Source organism: Vanellus vanellus (genome assembly GCF_965231255.1).
Source record: "Vanellus vanellus genome assembly, chromosome: 10".
Taxonomy (NCBI): Eukaryota; Metazoa; Chordata; class Aves; order Charadriiformes; family Charadriidae; genus Vanellus; species Vanellus vanellus.
The window spans coordinates 51,197-69,320 of record NC_138915.1 but is presented as its reverse complement, the minus strand read 5'-3'; the positions used below and the strand labels follow the sequence as shown (position 1 = coordinate 69,320).

General features: G+C 56.1%; 3 protein-coding genes across 3 annotated transcripts in view; all 3 read left to right on the top strand.

Moving 5' to 3' along the window:
- Window positions 1-11,132, top strand: part of HDAC8 (histone deacetylase 8) — a 38,971-nt gene extending 27,839 nt beyond the window's left edge. Inside the window, exons 10-11 of the mRNA XM_082488071.1 lie at window positions 5,589-5,694; window positions 10,573-11,132. Coding sequence (XP_082344197.1) covers window positions 5,589-5,694; window positions 10,573-10,595 — 129 coding nt within the window. The 3' untranslated portion in view covers window positions 10,596-11,132. The remainder of the gene's footprint in view (window positions 1-5,588; window positions 5,695-10,572) is intronic.
- A 1,285-nt stretch (window positions 11,133-12,417) lies between these two features.
- CITED1 (Cbp/p300 interacting transactivator with Glu/Asp rich carboxy-terminal domain 1) lies at window positions 12,418-13,182 on the top strand. Its single transcript, XM_082488128.1, has 2 exons — window positions 12,418-12,449; window positions 12,581-13,182. The coding sequence occupies exon 2, from the start codon at window positions 12,593-12,595 to the stop codon at window positions 13,043-13,045; it is 453 nt and encodes a 150-aa protein (XP_082344254.1). The 5' UTR covers window positions 12,418-12,449; window positions 12,581-12,592; the 3' UTR covers window positions 13,046-13,182.
- A 1,136-nt stretch (window positions 13,183-14,318) lies between these two features.
- On the top strand, window positions 14,319-17,848 carry RPS4X (ribosomal protein S4 X-linked). The gene is made up of 7 exons (XM_082488079.1): window positions 14,319-14,342; window positions 14,572-14,649; window positions 15,208-15,388; window positions 15,719-15,816; window positions 16,306-16,477; window positions 16,972-17,129; window positions 17,686-17,848. The coding sequence occupies exons 1-7, from the start codon at window positions 14,340-14,342 to the stop codon at window positions 17,785-17,787; spliced, it is 792 nt and encodes a 263-aa protein (XP_082344205.1). The 5' UTR covers window positions 14,319-14,339; the 3' UTR covers window positions 17,788-17,848.
- Window positions 17,849-18,124: the final 276 nt, after the last annotated feature.

The following is an 18,124-nucleotide window of genomic DNA, read 5'->3' as shown; positions in this document are numbered from 1 at the left end:
CAGTCAGACACCTGCAGGCAAACCACGACATGCGGCGAAGCTGACATCCTTCTTATTGTTTGTCCTGTTTTCCATGAGATCAGAAGCCACGGCAGATCCCGAGCAGTTGTAGGCTTGTCTTCGCTGCAGCTAACGTTGCCCTTTAATTTGGATTCTGTCCCCAAGCTGGCTCCTCTCCGCACAGACCAAACTGCCTGATGCTGCTCTTGGGGGCTTTCAGCTGAGGCTGCAGCCTGGTGGCTGCTTTACTCAAACCAGTAACTCTTCCTTATGTCTGTGGTCCTCCAAACTTTTGTCACTCATGGAAGAACAGTCAGCTGGAAGCATTGCCAGTTTCTCTGGCAGTCTGTTTACTCATCAGCAGGAAGTTAATAGCTGAAGCTGATAAACCAGTGAAGCTGTGAAAAGGCCCGTCTTTGTGTCGGATGTGACAGTTAGAGCCTGGGACCAGGAGGGGCCGGCTGGGAAAACGGTGTTACTTGCTCATTTGCACAGGGCTTCTGCAGCCTGAGCATGTGAGGGCCAGTGCGTGTCGTCTTCCCAACTCTTGTCTGAGCGACTCCAGTCTCCCCCTCTGTTATGTCCCAGCCTTTGTGTGTATTAACCTGTGCCTGGAGAATCTATTCCCCTTGACGTGGGAATCCCAGTTGGTTGATGAAACTCATGGGAGAGCTCCTGTCAGGTACCTGCATAGCCCCCACGTTGGGGGATCCTGTGGTTCAGCTGTTCAGCACATTGCTCTGTCTTCTGGTGAGGGATGGCACGGGCTTTGGCATGCATGAGAGCAGGAGTTTGAGATGTGCTAGCCTCTCGCCCGCGAGTGGATGTGCAAGCCCTGCCCACAGCCCAGTGTGGGACTGCTTGTACTGGATTGCGTTGTGCTTCTTCCCCAGGAAAGAGCGTTCCTCCAGGGCTGGGAACTGCCTGCTTCTCTGGAGTGCTGAAACAAGTCTGATTGCTGACGAAAGCTGCGAGGTACGTACAGGTACCAGTCTCTCCTGGAAGCCTGCTGCTGAACCTTGCCTGTGGGGGACAGCACAGTCAGAAACACCCACGTCCAACAGCACGTGCACATTGGTCCTTAGCAGAGGGAGGTGCCTCTGCAATAAGGCAACTACAAGAGATGCTGGTGCTTGAGGTCTGGGGAGAGGCCACTGCGGAGAGTGCAGTGGGGGTGTGCTGATGCAGCTCCCTGTGCAGGTGCTGATGGGGAGAGAAATCTCAGGCCTGGAGACCTCTCTGCTGTTTAAGGGCATGAAAACTTGGCTGCTTGTGCCACTGCTTGCCAGCCCCTTTGCGATGAAGAGCTGCGTATGAGTGTGGCAGCACATGGCCCCACACACTTAACGTCCAGGCGAGGATGGTGGAGGTTTGTTTTGGGACTTTGAACTCTGAGATGCCATGGGAGCGCTTGTGTGGGTGGCTACATGGAGAATGCAAACTCCGTCAAGCAATTCAGTGCCCAGGATGCAGGTGTCCACCTTCCCTCAAGGGTGTCCGTGTGTTGTGCAGTGTATCTGGGGCTCTCCTCCTGCCCGGCTGCCTTTCAGCTTGGACGTGGGGATGGCTGCGCGTCCTCTGGCTTCCTCTGAAGTATGGAGAGGGGCATGTTAAGACTTGTCTTTGTTTTAAAAGCCACAGAGTTAACCAAAAAAGCCTTGTGTAAACAAAAGCAAGCTTTATCCCACTCCACATCCATAAGGTGAGCTGTTGCCTTGCGGAGGGCTTGGACAAAGTTGGGATGAAGCTTCTGTGCTCCACCTTTGCCAAGGGAGGAGGCTCGCAGCCAGCTGGCAGGTTTGCTGATGGATGTGGGCAGGGTGTGCAGTTCAGCGCAGCGGCTGCCAGCTGCCCTGGGTACGGATGGGGGTGCACGTGTCGGCCCACTGAGTGCTCCGGGAAGCAACTTGCTGCTCTTGTACTCCTGCGCTTTCTGTGAGGGGACCTGAGTCTGTTGAAGTCAGACGGCTCTCTGCAAGCTGCCTGTGGAAGGGGTGAGCCAGCTTGGGAGTTGACATCCAAACCCATCTTTTTTGCTGTCTGGCTTCTCTTCAAGGCTGTGCTTTACAACAAAGCTGTCTGGAAGCCCAGTCTTTGCTGGTCACGGTTGTCAGAGCAGAAGACAGTAGGACGGTTGATGGCAAATATGGAGTTTGGAAGACACGGTTTGGAGTAATACTTGTACACCATCCTTGAGAGGTTGAGAAACAATCCTGTTTCTCTGTGATTAAAGATGAGACATCCTCATCTTGCATTAATCCTGCAGAGCTTCCTAACAGAAACTCCCAGAGCTACAGCTGTGACTGGTTTTGCTTATTTTTAGAGTCCTTCTCATCAGTATAATTTACCCTCTGTAATCTTTCCATGAGATGCTCCAGGCTGCCTGCGTTGTGCTGTTGGGGTGGGTTGGCATACTTGAGGTAAACTAGGGGAAGCAGATTTGGCAGCGCAAAAAGTCGTGAAGGAGAACTGGTTTGGAGGTTACTGGGTATGAAATACTTACACAGCTATGAGATAAGGGGAAAGGACGTGTGCTTTCTGTGTATGTGTACCTATTTATTTGTGCGCACACGGGGCTGATGTCTTTTTGTCAGATTCCCAGGGTTCTTTCTGCTGCTTCTGGCAAAGAACCACTAATGGTTTAATAGCTTATCAGTGCCTGTGCGCAGAAACAAAGGCTGGTACTTCCTGATTTTGTATTTTCTTTGCTTTAAATAGGAATTCCCATTCTGATTAACATGAAACCTGGAAACTGAGCTGTCAGACCAGTCAGCTTTTTGAGATCAGTGCAGAATTCCTGACTGAGCAGCTGGAAGGCAGTCCAGGCACTGCTTTCCTGCTGTACAGCCCCAGGGCTCTGCTCCCCTCCTGAAGCAAACTCGTGAGAGTGCGTGGCCTGGCACAGATCGTGGCTGAAGCACCGTGCTGTGAAGTAGCTAGGTTGTGCTGCTCTTGATGTCTTTCAGCCAGGTTTGACATGCTTTCTCAGTGATGACGGGCCAAATTCTACCCAGTTATATTCAGCGCTTTGCTGCTTTTCCAGCATTGAGAGGTTTAGGGGTGTTCTTTGCAGCTCCAGGTCTTGGAATCGAGTTACTATGAAAGGAAGTCAATATTCAGAAACATGGAGGTCTTTTGGTGGTTCTTTTTTGTTCATGAGTTTGTAGAGGAGGGCTTGAAAACAAGACGGCTGTGGTCTTGAGATCCAGAAAGCATTTGGCTGAGCAGCAGTGGACTGGTGTTTAAATAGTCTTAGGATACCTAGAAGGACCGACATAGAACTTCTTTGAACATCCCGTGCTGATGGTGCCGTGGGGCATCAATGAACTGTTTGGACTAAAATCAGGAACAAAATTTAGACTTCTATAAAACACCTATTTTTTTGCTATTGGCAAAAAAATAGCTATTTGTTATTTTTACTTGTTGTCAGATCTGGTATTATTCAGTAGAAAATAGCCTTTCCCTTTAAGAACATTGGTTTTTTAGCCTTTTTATTTCTCTTTGCCTTTTCCTTTCTCTATTTCTCACCCTTTTTCCTGGTCTCTATGCCTACTCTTTTCTTCCTCCAGCACTTCTTTCCCTGCAGTCATTCCACATTCCCATCTCCGAACCATTAACTCCCACCCTCTCTCAGGCCACCAAAGCACTCTGCAGTCGTGCTACGACACTGGGCACCGCTCCTTTCTCTGGGATATGCCGCTGGTGGGAGGGAAAGCGTTTGCAGTCCCGGGTATGCCTCCTTCTGGTTTAAACTTCAGCTCCTTTTGGCCTGCTCGGGGCTTTAGGATTGCGCATCGGACATTTGTGATTCTCGCAGTTTTGGCATGCCTGAGTTTTAAAAGGGAGTGGTCATGAGTTTCCACGTGAGCTGCTGATTAAGGAGAGGATTTTTAGCTTTCCTTGTGAGTCTCGGTTCTCAACACTTTTTTTTACCCCTGAAAATGACAGGGTTTTTTCAGGGATGAAAAAGATAGGTTTTCCCCTGCTACAAATAAATGGGTAAGTGAGTAGTGCAGGCGTTTTGTTGTTGCTGAAGCCCGAGCTTGCCTGCTTGTAACATCCTCCTTGTTCTGGAAAGTGAGGAAACAGAACGAGTCTTTTCTGAAGCACTGAAAACCACCTCCTGAATCCCCTCCAGGCTGCCAGAGAGTGGATACAAGGTGCTTGTACAAATGGCTCTTTTGTACTATCTTCGGAAATATTAAGGCGTAAGCCTCCCACCTCAAGGAGACCATTATTGGTTTGTTTTGGTGGATTTGCCTCTCTGGGTCCCTGTGGTGGGTCAAAACTCAGCTGATTCCCAGGTGCTGCCTGTTGCTTTTGTCAAGTGATGAGTGGTTGAAGGAGTTCCTTTTGTTAGTGCTTCCTAGTGTTGGAAACCTTGGAGAAATCCAGGTAGACAATGTCCGCTGCTCGCCCCACATCAACTGAGCAGGTTACTTTGTCATAGAAGGCAATCAGGTTCAGCACGATTTGCCCTTGGTGAATCTGTGCCGGCTTTTCCCAATCACATGCTTCATTTGACTTGTGGTAGCCCCCAGGAGGATTCGTTCCATAACTTTCCTGGGGGCTGAAGTAGGACTGATGGGCCTATAATTTCCTGGATCTTCCTTTAAGCTCTTCTTGTAGATGGAGGTGACATTAGCCTTCTTCCAGTCTTCTGGGATGTCCCTTGATCTCCACAACTTCTCAAAGATTATGGAGAGTAGACTCACCATGATGTCAGCCAGCTCTCTTAACACCCTTGGGTGGATAGCGTCAGGGGTAGATGTTGGTCTTGGGTTGCCAGATATGCCACCTCCAATCTCACCCTTAAAGAAAACCTCAGCCCTGTGCATCATGTATCACTTGGGAGACGATAATGCTGTGAATTTCTCTATTTTTGATACAATAGCCTGTAAGTCTGGACTACCTTTCCATGGGGTGAGGCTCTCCAGGGGTAACAACAGGACCAACTGCAACTTCATTGCTGAATTTTTAACCCTGGTGTGTCTGCTTCTTTGCTCAGTGCTGCGTGCTTGTGCAATAAAACTGCTGGCAATAATTTGTGATTCTGCATTGTCACGTAGAGCCCACATGCTGCAGATTTTCTCATTCAGGCTCTGTTGCACACTATTGGAGCACTCAGCCAGGAAAGACACATTATTAACCTTGAAACACGCTGATTTTTCTCCTTCCAGGTGTTGACAGTCATGTCAACGCAGCACTGTGCAAGGGCAGCAGAGAGCTGAAAGGGAGGATATTTGATAGGCAGCACTTGAATTTTGTTCATAAAAAAATCAGGTTTGCAGGTAACCGTGTGTAAAATGAGTGTCAACAGCTTTCCCAAATAAAGCATTGGCATAGACATGAGACTGCTTTTGGGTGCACCACTGAGCTCTGCTTCCCAAACCCTTGAATTGGTAGCGGTTGCAAACTTGAGGTGGACACAGACACTGCAGAAGCACCTCTTTGGTGTGGTTAAGCTACATGCGCCCCTCAGAGAAAATGTTTTTGCCTTTTTACAAACAGGTACCCACGAGGAGCCCCCCTCCCGCCTCAGCCAGCCAGAGACCTCTCTGCTGACTCTCCTCTCCTCTTCCCTGCAGTTCTTCACAGAATACGGTCCTGATTACGTGCTGGAGATCACACCGAGCTGTAGACCAGACCGCAATGAGCCACAGAGAATTCAAGAAATTCTTAACTCTATCAAAGGTGAGTTGTCCAAGCCAACACTCCTGCTTCGGGCTTACAAGTCTTTTTAGAGAGGACTTCAGGAAAGCTCATTAGGGTCTTTCTTGCTCATGAGAAGGATGAACCACATTACTTGACTGCTCATCGTGTACAACGTCATCCCTCTCCTGCTTCACTTGGGATTCTCAGTTAGTAGCACATCAGCTCAGGGCCGTGGGTCCCTGTTAGCAAAAATTGCCGTTGCCTTTCCTCTGGCTGGGCAGAGGAGCACGGGGTCTTGTCCTTATTAGCTTCATAGCACAGCCTCGGTTGTAAGGGACTTCAAAGATCCTCCGGTCCAACCTTTCCTGGGAAAGGGAGCCTAGATGAGATTGCCTAGCACCCTGTCCTGTCGCATCTTGAAAACTAGCAGTGGGGACTCTGCCACGTCCCTGGAGAGGTTGTTCCAGTGGTTGATTGTTAGACTGTCTGGAGCCAGGGGTTAATGTTTAGATGCAGGAGGACCTGCAGGCTGTGTAGGTCTGAATGAGCAGCAGATGCTCATCCAGGGGGTCTGTTCCAGCTGCTGGTGGTGTGTAGTTTTCATTGCCTTTCGTACCACAGTGTCTGAGTTCAGGAGCTGAGAGCTCATGTGTTTAGCCCTTCCCCTGCACCACGGTTTGCTTTTCAGTTCCCCAGCCTCGTTTCATAGAATCATAGGGTTGGAAGGGACCTCTGGAGATCATCTAGTTCAACCCCCCTGCCAGAGCAGGGACATCTTAGAGCAGGTTGCACAGGAACGCGTCCAGGCGGGTTTTGAATGTCACCAGAGATGGAGACTCCACCACCTCCCTGGGCAGCCTGTTCCAGTGCTCTGCCACCCTCAAGGTAAAGAAGTTCCTCCTCATGTTTAGGTGGAACTTCCTATACTCAAGTTTGTGCCCGTTACCTCTTGTCCTGTCACTGGGCACCACCGAAAAGAGCCTGGCCCCATCCTCCTGGCACCCACCCTTTAAGTATTTATAAGCATGGATCAGGTCCCCCCTCAACCGTCTTTTTTCCAGACTAAAGAGACCCAATTCCCTCAGTCTTTCTTCGTAAGAGAGGTGTTCCAGTCCCCTAATCATCTTGGTAGCCCTATGCTGCACCCTCTCCAGCAGTTCCCTCTCCTTCTTGAACTGGGGAGCCCAGAACTGGACACAGTACTCCAGATGTGGCCTCACCAAGGCAGAGTAGAGGGGGAGGATGACCTCCCTTGACCTGCTGGCTACACTCTTCTTGATGCACCCCAGGATGCCATTGGCCTTCTTGGCCACAAGGGCACATTGCTGGCTCATGGTCATCCTGTTGTCCACCAGGACTCCCAGGTCTCTTTCTACAGAGCTGTTTCACCAGGAGGTCAGCCCCCAACCTGTACTGCTGCACGGGGTTATTCCTCCCCAGGCGCAGCACCCTACACTTGCCCTTATTGAATTTCATAAGATTCCTCTCCACCCAACTCTCCAGCCTGTTCAGGTCTCTCTGTATGGCAGCACAGCCTTCTGGTGTGTCAGCCACCCCTCCCAGCTTTGTATCATCAGCAAACTTGCTGAGGGTGCACTCTGTCCCCTCATCCAAGTCGTTGATGAATATATTGAACAGGACTGGACGCAGTACTGACCCCTGGGGAACACCACTTGTCACTGACCTCCAACTAGACTCTGCGCCCCTAACCACAACCCTCTGAGCTCTGTCTTGCAACCAGTTTTCTATCCACCTTACTGTCCATTCATCTAACCCACTCTTCCTAAGCTTGCCTATGAGGATGCTGTGGGAGACTGTGTCGAACGCCTTGCTGAAGTCAAGGTAGACCTCATCTACTGCTCTTCCCTCATCTATCCATCCAGTCACACCATCATAGAAGGCTATCAGATTAGTCAGGCATGATTTCCCCTTGGTGAATCCATGCTGAGTACTTCTGATAGCCTTCTCTTCCTCCACGTGCCTTGAGATGACGCCCAGAACAAGCTGTTCCATCATCTTTCCAGGGATGGAGGTGAGGCTGACCGGCCTGTAGTTCCCCGGGTCCTCCTTCTTGCCCTTTTTGAAGACCGGAGTGACATTGGCTTTCCTCCAGTCCTCAGGCACCTCACCTGTTCTCCAGGACCTTTCAAAGATGGTGGAGAGTGGCCCAGCAATGACCTCTGCCAGCTCCCTCAGCACTCTCGGGTGCATCCCATCAGGGCCCATGGACTTGTGAATATCTAATTGACCTAACTGGTCCCTCACTTGATCTTCCTGAACCCAGGGGAAGTCTTCTTCTTTCCCCATTACTTTCTCCAAGGCCTGGGATCCTGAGGGCTCGGCCGGGTAGTAAAGACCGATGCAAAGGCGGCATTCAATAACTCCGCCTTCTCCACATCCTCCGTCACCATGGCTCCTGTCTCATTCAACAGTGGGCCCACAGCTTCTCTGGTCATCCTTTTGCCTCCAATATACCTGAAGAAGCCCTTCCTGTTGAGCCTGACATCCCTTGCCAGGTTTAGTTCCAAGGCAGCATTAGCTTTCCTTGTTTCATCCCTGCACACTCTGGCAGCATTCTTGTAATCTTCCCAAGGGGTTAGGCCATTCTTCCACTGAGTGTAAACTTCCTTCTTCCACTTGAGCTTGTTCAGAAGCTCCCTGCTCAACCAGGCAGGCCTCCTGCGTCCCTTGGACGATTTCTTGCTCTTCGGGATGCACCGATCCTGAGCTTGGAGAAAGTGGTCTTTGAATACCAACCAGCTTTCCTGAGCCCCTTTGCCTTCCAGAGCTCTAGTTCATGGGATCTCCCCAAGCAGTTTCTTGAAGAGATCAAAGTTAGCCCTCCTGAAGTCTAAGGTTGTGATTTTGCTTCTTGTTGTTTTGTGTGTAGTGCCCATGATCCTGAACTCTATCTTTTCATGATCGCTACAGCCTAGGGTGCCCCCAACCTTAATGTCCTCCACCAGTCCCTCTGTGTTGATTAATACTAGGTCCAGGAGTGCACCTCTCCTTGTTGGCTCCTGCACCACCTGTGTTAAAAAGTTATCATCAGTACACTGGAGGAGCCTCCTGGACTGCGTGTGACAGGCCGTGTGGTTCTCCCCAGCCTCTCCAGTCCCTGGCCCAGTTTTGTCCTTCTAGACACACTTCACAGTTGCTGATGGTCCGATTACCACGGCTCGGTGAGCTACCACTTCCCACACATACGCTTGTCACCCGTTACAGGCCTGACATAGAGTATTTTACCTTCCTGTGCTTCTTTGGTTTAAATCTCCATTGGTTTGATCAAAAGTCCAAGTTCTGCATGTTTATGCCATAAGCTCACATCCTCCTCCTGTATGCAAGTTTGGTTGGAGCTTGTCGGTTAGAGAGTCAACCCTGCAACACAAAAATATCCCTGGCACACAGTTGGCCCTGGCACAAGTGTTTTCTCCAAGGGATGGATCTATGCTGTGCACTCCTGGCTCCTCCGTCAGGCTGAAATATCAGTGGAAATATCACAGAATCACGGAATCTTCAGAGTTGGAAGGGACCTCTAGAGATCATCTAGTCCAACTCCCCTGCTAAAGCAGGATTGCCCGGAGCACATTACTCAGGACTGCATCCAGGCGGGTCTTGAAAATCTCCAGCGAAGGGGACTCCACAACCTCCCTGGGCAGCCTGTGCCCGTGCTCTGTCACCCTCACCGTAAAGAAGTGTTTCCGTGTATTTGAACGGAACTTCCTATGTTCTAACTTGTGCCCATTGCCCCTCGTCCTGTCCCTGGGAACCATTGAAAAGAGCCTGGCTCCATCCTCCTTCAACCCACCCTTGAGATACTTGTAAGCATTAATAAGGTCTCCCCTCAGCCTTCTCTTCTCCAGGCTAACTGGACTCGCTCCAGCAGTTCCCTGTCCCTCTTGAACTGGGGAGCCCAAAACTGGACACAGTATTCCAGTTGTGGCCTCACCAGTGCAGAGTAGAGGGGGAGAATGACCTCCCTTGACCTACTGGCCACACTCTTCCCTATGCAGCCCAGGATTCCATTGGCCTTTTTGGCGACAAGGGCACATTGCTGGGTCATGGATAATTTACTGTCTACCAAGACCCCCAGATCCTTCTCCTCAGAGCTACTTCCCAGCAGGTCCGCCCCTAACCTGTACTGGTGCCTAGCATTCTTCCTCCCCAGGTGCAGGACCTTGCACTTGGTTTTGTTGAACCTCATTAGGTTCTTCTCTGCCCAGCTCTCCAGCCTGTCCAGGTCACGCTGGATGGCAGCACGGCCCTCTGGGGTGTCAGCCACCCCACCCAGTTTGGTATCATCAGCAAACTTGCTGAGGATACACTCTGTCCCCTCATCCAGGTCATTAATGAATATATTAAACAAAATTGGACCGAGTATTGACCCCTGGGGGACACCACTGGTTACAGGCCTCCAACTAGACTCTGTGCCGCTGATCACAACCCTCTGAGTTCTGTCCCGCAGCCAACACTCAATCCACCTCACTGTCACCTCATCTAGCCCATACTTCCTCAGCTTCCTAATGAGGATGTCATGGGAGACAGTGTCAAAAGCCTTGCTAAAGTCAAGGTAGATGACATCTACGACTCTCCCCGCATCCAGCCAACCAGTTATAACATCATAGAAAGCTATCAGATTGGTCAAGCACGATTTACCCTTGGTAAATCCATGTTGACCACTTCCAATAACTTCCTGTTCCTCAACGTGTTTGGAGATGACATCCAGAATGAGTCGCTCCATTACCTTCCCAGGGACAGAGGTGAGACTAACTGGTCTGTAGTTCCCCTTTTTTGAAGATCGGAGTGATGTCAGCCTTCCTCCAGTCCTCAGGCACCTCTCCTGTTCTCCATGACCGTTCAAAGACGATGGAGAGTGGTCTAGCAATAATATCCTTTTCTGCCTCCTTTTATTTGCAGGGAATCTGAAGCATGTTGTTTAGCAGAGAAGGAAGGCTCAGGTTTCCGCAAGAGCATTTCCCATGGCGAAGACGGCATATTTGTGTGAGCAGCTGGAGAAATTTGTGGCTGCAGGGGAAATTTGAAAGAAATTACTGTTGGTTGATTGATTGCTTTCACTTTAAAGAAGAGAAGCTGCTGCACACCACGGGCGCCATGGCTCTCCCCAGGCAGGAGTGTGGGACCTCCAGCCACAGCCCTCAGTGCTGGCAGAGCCTTCCTTGCTCCTTTCTCTTTCCTTTTTTAACACCAGAGTTTATTCTCACAACTGGTTTTAAACGTTTTTTAAGAGAGCGGCTGCTCAGAGCTGTGAACCCTCCCCAGCTGGAGCCCCGCGCCGCATTGCCCTCTTGGCAGGAGCACGGCCTCTGAGCTGCCCACCCGGGGTGTGGTGCCAGGGGCCAGCCGGGAGACGGGGCAGGGGCTGTGCCTCTTACCCACGGAAAGGCACAGCCTGTGTGGTTTTCACTGGGAATTTTTTTTTTAAATAAAGTATTTGAAATACTCCTCCAGCCCTTTTCTTTCTTCCTGTGCCCACCCTGCCTTGCCACTGCTCTTTTCCACAGCAGTTCATGTGTTCAGTGAAAGTCCAGCCAGTGTTGGAAAGCAAAGATCTGCAGGTTCGTATATGCCCGTTCCTTCCAGCCCCATCACGCAAGGCAGCACAGACCCCCCCCATGGGCGATGGGTGGGCTCCTGGAACGCTGCGTGGAGGGGCCAGACCCCGGGGATGCTTTCCAGAGTGTCGAGGGAAGTGCAGGGCAGGGTGGCAGCTCCTGTCCTGGGAGATCTTGGGTGAACCTCCAGGTGTCCCAGCGCCCCATGAGAGCTGCCACTCAGCATCTTGGCAAGGGGACAGGTATCTGGGGCAGATCCCTCCCAGTGCCTCCGGCCATGGAGCCTGGCCACTCTGCCCTTGTCCCCTCCTTCACCTGGCCCGTGGAGCTTTTATTTGTGCTGTTTCTTTTTAAAGACGTTCAGTCGCTGTGGGAAAGCATATATCCTGTTGCTTTAATTAGATTACACTGGAATAAATAGCAAGACGAAGGGAGTCCCAGCCCGCCCTGGCTTTGTTTTGATCTCTTGTTTTTCACTGGCAATCCAAACAACAGGAAATCCAGCGTGGAGGGAGTTCAGCTGGACGTGGCTCCCGTGTCCCCGTGGAGTGACTCCTGACCCCCTCCCTCCTCTCCTACAGAGACACAATTGGAGCTCGGCTCGGTGCAAAGCAAGAAAAGGGCAAAGGCCCGGGGGGTACCCCCAGTGCCCCCTCAACAGACCCCCTCACACCCAAATCCCCCTCCAGCCCACATCGCTCTCACCAGCCCTGGCACCAACTGAACCCCTTCTTGCACCCCACCCTGCATAGGCGTTACCAGTGTGCCCCAACCTGGACAGGGGGAGGCATGGGCGTCCCCGCCTGGATGGGGGGGACTACATGGGGGTTCCCACCCAAGAGGTTGAGAGGCAGGTGAGAGAACGGGGAGGGGGGAGGGGGCGCCGGGGGTGTCCAGGCTGGATGGGGAAGAGTGGGAGGTACCAGCCTGGATGGGGTGACATGGCAGGTCCCAGCCTGAACGGGGAGGACACGGAGGGACCCAGCCTGGAAGGCGGGGGGGCACGGGGGTCCGGCCGGGGGCAGGCGGTGCCGGTGCCGCCCCCGGGGGCCGTCCCGCTCCGTCCGGGCCCTCCCAGCCTGCCCCGTCCGCCCGCCGGCCCCGCTCCGCTTCGCCGTTCCCCGCGGCCCGGCCGCACCGGGGCCGCTATAAATGCAGCGGCGGCGGCAGTTGCCGGGGCCGTGCGGGGAGCGGAGCCCAGCGGGGAGCGGGGCCGCCCAGGTAAGCGCGGAGGGAGCTGGGGCGCCGCTCCCCGACCCTCACCCTGCCCGGCTGGGGGCCCCGCCGGACCCCATCGGCCCGGGGGGGTTGGGCAGCCCCGCGCCCCGCTGAGCGCCGCCGTGTCCCCGCAGGCCCCGGACGAGATGAGCTCGCTACGGTCCCCCCCGCGGGGCACGAAGGACCGCGAGGGGGCGGCGACCCTGCGCTACCCCGCCGGGGCCGGGAAGCTGCCGGCCTCCGCGGGGGGGGCTCCGCCGGCCCCCGCCGCCCCCTTGGCCCTGCGGGCGGGTCCCAACCTCTTGGCCAGCGTGCACCTCCAGAAGCTCAACAGCCGGCACCGCGCCGCCGGGGGGGTCCGGCGGCCCCCGGAGCCCGGCTCGCCGCCCGGCTGGGGCTTGGGAACGCAGCCGCGGGGCGCGGGGAGCCGCCCCCCCCCGGCCGCCGGCCCCGGCATCATCGACTCGGACCCGGTGGACGAGGAGGTGCTCCGGGCGCTGGTGCTGGAGCTCGGCCTCGACGTGGCGGACGAGTTGCCGGAGCTCTGGCTCGGCCACCACGAGTTCGACTTCCCCGCGGACCTGCCGGCCGGCTGCTGAGGCGGGAGGGGCGGGAGGGGGTCTCACGAGCCGCCCCCACCGCCGTCCGGTGCCGCTGGGCGCGGGGAGCGCCCCGGCTGCCCCACGGAGGGGGGCCGAGGGCCGGAGCTGCGGGCGGGGTGGGGGCGCAGGGAGCGCTCGGAGCCCGGCCGGGGGTGGGAGGGGGCTGGAGGGGGGACACCGGGGCCGCGGACACTCTCCCATCCCCAATGAAGATCCGCCTCGCTGCGCCAGGCAGGCGGAGGTCTCCAGCTGCTGGCTAATAAAATCTGGAAGGACCCTTGTCCCCCCCGGTTGTGCCCCGTTCCCTGTCCATCTCAGCGCCGCGGCGGGGGGGACGACGAGGGAGTCCATCTCCGCGGCGTAGCCCGTGGGAAGCGGCCCGGGGTGGGAGGAGGGTCTGTTCCCCGCAGCTCCCGTGCCTCCTCCCGGCTTTACGGTGGCGCCAGCGGTTCCACCTGCGCGGTGTCCCCGTCGCGTCAGCCCCGAGGATGGGACCTCTGTCCCGCCCGCGTCCCGCTGCGGGAGCGATGCTGCGGGGACCCGCCGGGGGCCGCCCGGTGCGGTGCCGCTTCGCTCGGCTGCCTGGCGGGAGCGCGGGGGACTGAGGGTGCCCGGGGACCCCGGGACCCCGGGGGGGACACAGCAGCCTCCCCCGGGAGCCCAGACGGGGACCGCTGGACCCCGAGATGCCTCCGGGAGCGGGCGCTCAGGCCCGGAGTCGGGTTCGGGGGAGCTGCGTGGAGTCCCAGCTCCACCGCGGGAGCGGCCGTGGGCGAGGGGAGGGCGGTGGCGCGACACGCGTGTCCCCCCCGACTCGGCTCTCGGTGCAGCCGGGGTTACCCGGAGTCCCCGGGCGGGGTGGGGGGCGGGATGTGCCACCTCTCACACCCTCTCCCAAACCGCAGGGACACAACGTGGGGGGCTGACCCACGCACCGGCGAGGGCCGGTAAGGATCCGGTCACCCTCCCCACGCCCACCCCCCCGGGTTTTCCTCCGGCACGGACACAGCGGATGCCGCCGCCGGGGCCGCTTGCGGCGGGGAGGAGACGGGGCACGTCACCTCGCTGGCGGGGGCTGCCCAGATCCCCCCCATTCCCCCTCCCGTGGGCAGCACGTCAGCGGGGCACGGTCCCGGGGGGGGGGGCCGGGACACACACGCACCCCGTCTGCCCCGGCAGCGGCCGGCGCTGGACCTCCGGGCCGGCAGGGGGCGCCCCGCGGCGCAGCCCCCACTCCGCGGATATCAGCGGCGGGCCGGAAGCGGCGGCCCTTTCCCGGCGCAGCGCAGCCATGGTGAGAGCTCGGCGCGGCCGCTCCCCGCCGCCATCCGCCGCCATCCGCCGCCCGCCGCGGGCTGCCGCCGCCCCCGCCGCCTCGAGGGGCGTGGGGGGGAGCCCGCCACCGGGGCCGGGGGGGAGGCGGGAGCTCGGGGGGGGCGGGGAGGGACGGCTGGGGGGGCCGGGCCGGGCCGGGCCGGGCCTGGCGGCGGCCCCCCCCTCACGCGTCCCATCCCGTCCCGTAGGCCCGTGGCCCCAAGAAGCACCTGAAGCGCGTGGCGGCGCCCAAGCACTGGATGCTGGACAAGCTGACGGGCGTCTTCGTGAGTGCGGGACGGGGACGGGGACGGGGACGGGGACGGGGACGGGGACGGGCTGCCCGCGGCAGCGGCCTTTCCCGCTCTCTGCGGGCCCAGGCGGCTGCGCAGTCTCGCCAGGGGGCTGCTCGGGCGCGCTGCCGGGGGGGTGGCGGTGAGCTGAGGCGGTTGGGTAGCGCAGAGGAGAGCGGGGTGCGTGATCTTGGGGGCTTCGCCAACAGCTTTCGTGCTTCTCCCGTTTGCAGGGGATATGGCAGTGGGGTAGTTGGCTGCTCTCTCTTAACCTGCTCGTTGTTGTGTTTTTCCTTTGCTGGGGCGGGTCGGTAGATGGTTGTGCTGCATCGGGGGGAGTGTTCTGTGAGGCTGGCAAGACTTGGGGGGAAAAGCACTGTGAATACCAAGAAAAGATGTCTGCAGCCTGATGCTGCCTGCTTAGCAGTTAGGCTCCACGCAACTGTTCTCAGGTGCTGCTGCGAGAGCTGTCAGGGCGGTAACAGTCTTCTTCTGGGGACAGGCCACGCTGCTGTTGTGCTTGAGCACCCAGTAGAAAGCTTCTGTTTGCAGGCACCCCGTCCCTCAACAGGCCCTCACAAGCTGAGGGAGTGCCTTCCGCTCATCATCTTCCTGCGGAACAGGCTGAAGTATGCCCTGACAGGAGATGAGGTCAAGAAGATCTGCATGCAGAGGTTCATCAAGATAGATGGCAAAGTCCGCACAGACATCACTTACCCTGCAGGCTTCATGGGTGAGCGGGGAGGGCTGGGGCACGTTCGTCAGGCAGCTCTGCTGCGCTGGGGGGGAGATGTTTTGTGAGGCTGGCGTGATCTGGGGGGAAAGATGCTTTCCTGATGGAGTTGAAGAAAAGATAAGTATAAGCAGTTGCTACTTAGTTTGGAGTCATGCCTTTGGCAGTTTTTGGTAATTTGCACTGTAAAATATGCAAGCCTGTGGTCAACGAGCAATACTGACATCGTTATTCAGCAGTCTCTAGTGCTTTTTAAACATGAGCTTTGTGCTGAGTTACAGTGTTGGATAATGTACCTGATAACAACTGTTATTCCCTCTCTGAAATCAGATGTCATCAGCATTGAGAAGACAGGCGAGCATTTCCGCTTGGTGTACGATACCAAGGGTCGGTTTGCTGTTCACCGCATCACAGCTGAAGAGGCCAAGGTGAGGGGCTTCAGCTTGGCATAAGCGTGGGCCCAGTTGGGTTTGGTCAGGGTGGTGTTTCCTCATTGGCATCTCCTGAACGGGAGCTGTGCGCTCTCTTCCCTGAGAGCTGAGTCCACGCCACCCTTGAGAAGAAGATCAGGGCCTTCAGGGTTGGGATACAAAGCCTTTGTTGGGGGGGGGGGGGATCTTTTGGTGACATGAGAGTGACTCAGGTCATTGCAGGTGCAGTGCATTGCAGGACAATGCAGTTGCATTGTCTGGTGCTTGAAATTACCTCTTTTGGGATGGGATGGGTTATCTTCACAGGGAGCTTTGGGGTTGGGATGGCTCTGCTGTGATGTGGTAAGCCTTCGTGTGGGGCTCCACAAGCTAACAGTGATCAGAAACATGCTACTGCATGTGGCTGGCAGCTCTCTGGGGAACAAGAGTCCCCTGGTCCATGGTGCTGCACTGCCTCAGCTAAGCAGCGTTGGGTTTTGTTTGCAGTACAAGCTGTGCAAGGTGAGGAAGATCTTTGTGGGCACCAAAGGAATCCCTCATCTGGTCACCCACGATGCCCGCACCATCCGCTATCCAGACCCCCTCATCAAGGTGAATGATACGGTCCAGATTGACCTGGAGACAGGCAAGATCACAGATTTCATCAAGTTTGACACAGGTGGGTCTTGCATCCCATGTAAAATGCGGTACAGTTCCCCACTGTGGAGAGCAGTACAGAAGTTAAATACAAATGCCAGACATCTTTGCTCTAAAATAGAGAAACAGTGGTGGCAGTCTTGGGAAAGGGGTGGTTTCCCTGGGGCATCCTCCACCTGGAGCTGGAGCAGGGTTTCCTCCCGTGTACTGGCAGTGGGAGGCGTTTGGCATAGGGACTTGGAGGGATTCCAAAAGCAAGCAGGCACCAGGTAGAAGCAGTGAGCTGGTGGAGGGGTTGCTTGAGTCTTGGGACCAGACAGCTCTTTGGCTCCTTGAAGTGTGCCAGTGTTCCTGTGGGACATGCAGGTGTCCCCAGGTACTCTGGTGGGTGCTCCATGGGCCAGTGTGGCCCTGTTGCTGCCCTTCTCCAGTGGTGCTCCTCAAGGAGCCAAGTGGAAGGCCTTCACCATGGCTCCTGGTGCCAGCTCTTCTCACACCTGTATTCCGTCACCCCAGGTAACCTGTGCATGGTGACTGGTGGTGCTAACTTGGGCCGTATTGGAGTGATCACCAACCGGGAGAGACACCCTGGGTCATTCGACGTGGTTCACGTGAAGGATGCCAATGGCAATAGCTTTGCTACCAGGCTCTCCAACATCTTCGTTATTGGCAAAGTAAGGCTGCGCGGGCACAAGGAGGGTGGGTGCTCTCCTACTGTTGGGGGCTGCCGCCTTGCCACACAGGGAAGCTCCAGTGCGGGCACCAGCTGTGGCTCTGCTGCCTGTGGCGCTGCCCGCTCTGGGAAGGGGAAGCATGCGTACATTTAGGAATGGGGACGTGTTCAGGACGCAGCCCTGTGGCTTTTGAAACCTGAGAGTACCGGGAGCCGAGCAGTGCTGAGCGCCCAGATCTGGGTGGGCCCTGGGAAGCTGCTTTGACTGCGGGTGCCCTCCCCGCAGTGCCCCTGCGGTCTGGCCGTCCCCGATGGGCTCTTTGGTCCCGGGTGTTTGGGTTTTGGCTGAAGAGCATTCTTCATGGCCATGAGCACAAAAGGCAGAGGTAGGCCTGTGCACCTTCGGCACCTTTGGAAGGGGCTTCTGCGGGGCCATGCCGGGGCCATGTGTAACTGGCCCAGCCTGGGCAGGGTCTGGCTTCTGCTGCTTTTTGCCGCTGAGGGGGAGAGCTCTGCCCCTGTCTGGGTTTCATGATGCTGCTTTGCCCTTGCTGCAGGGCAACAAGCCGTGGATCTCCCTGCCCCGTGGAAAGGGCATCCGCCTGACCATTGCTGAGGAGAGAGACAAGAGGCTGGCGGCCAAGCAGAGCAGCGGGTGAACTCCAGTGTGGGCAAGCAGTGATCCTCTCAGTGTATTAATTAAACTGTTTACCAAATGTGTGTGTGACTGTTTTGGGAGTGTCCCAGGGCTTTGGGGAGCCGTGCCGTGCCAGTGTGAGGCCATGCTCTGCTCTTGGGAAGGACCTGCTGATCTGGGGTGAGCCCTGTAGATCTGAGCAGCTGCCAGAACCATCTTCCCGAAAGGCAAGGAGGATGGATGGGACACTCTGGGCTGCTACATACTCGGGAAGGTGTTGGCACCAATCCTTCCAGAGGTCGTTCCCAGGCAGCAGCAGGGGACTGGGGAGGCCCCTGGGCTGGGGGTGACGGCAGCGG

Excerpts from the sequence above, each read along its gene's own strand:
- RPS4X (XM_082488079.1), top strand. Across the intron at positions 14,650-15,207 it reads ACAAGCTGACGGGCGTCTTC|GCACCCCGTCCCTCAACAGG; the intron begins GTGAGTGCGGGA and ends TTCTGTTTGCAG. Across the intron at positions 15,817-16,305 it reads TCACAGCTGAAGAGGCCAAG|TACAAGCTGTGCAAGGTGAG; the intron begins GTGAGGGGCTTC and ends TTTTGTTTGCAG.
- CITED1 (XM_082488128.1), top strand. The coding sequence starts at position 12,593 with ATGAGCTCGCTACGGTCCCCCCCGCGGGGCACGAAGGACCGCGAGGGG.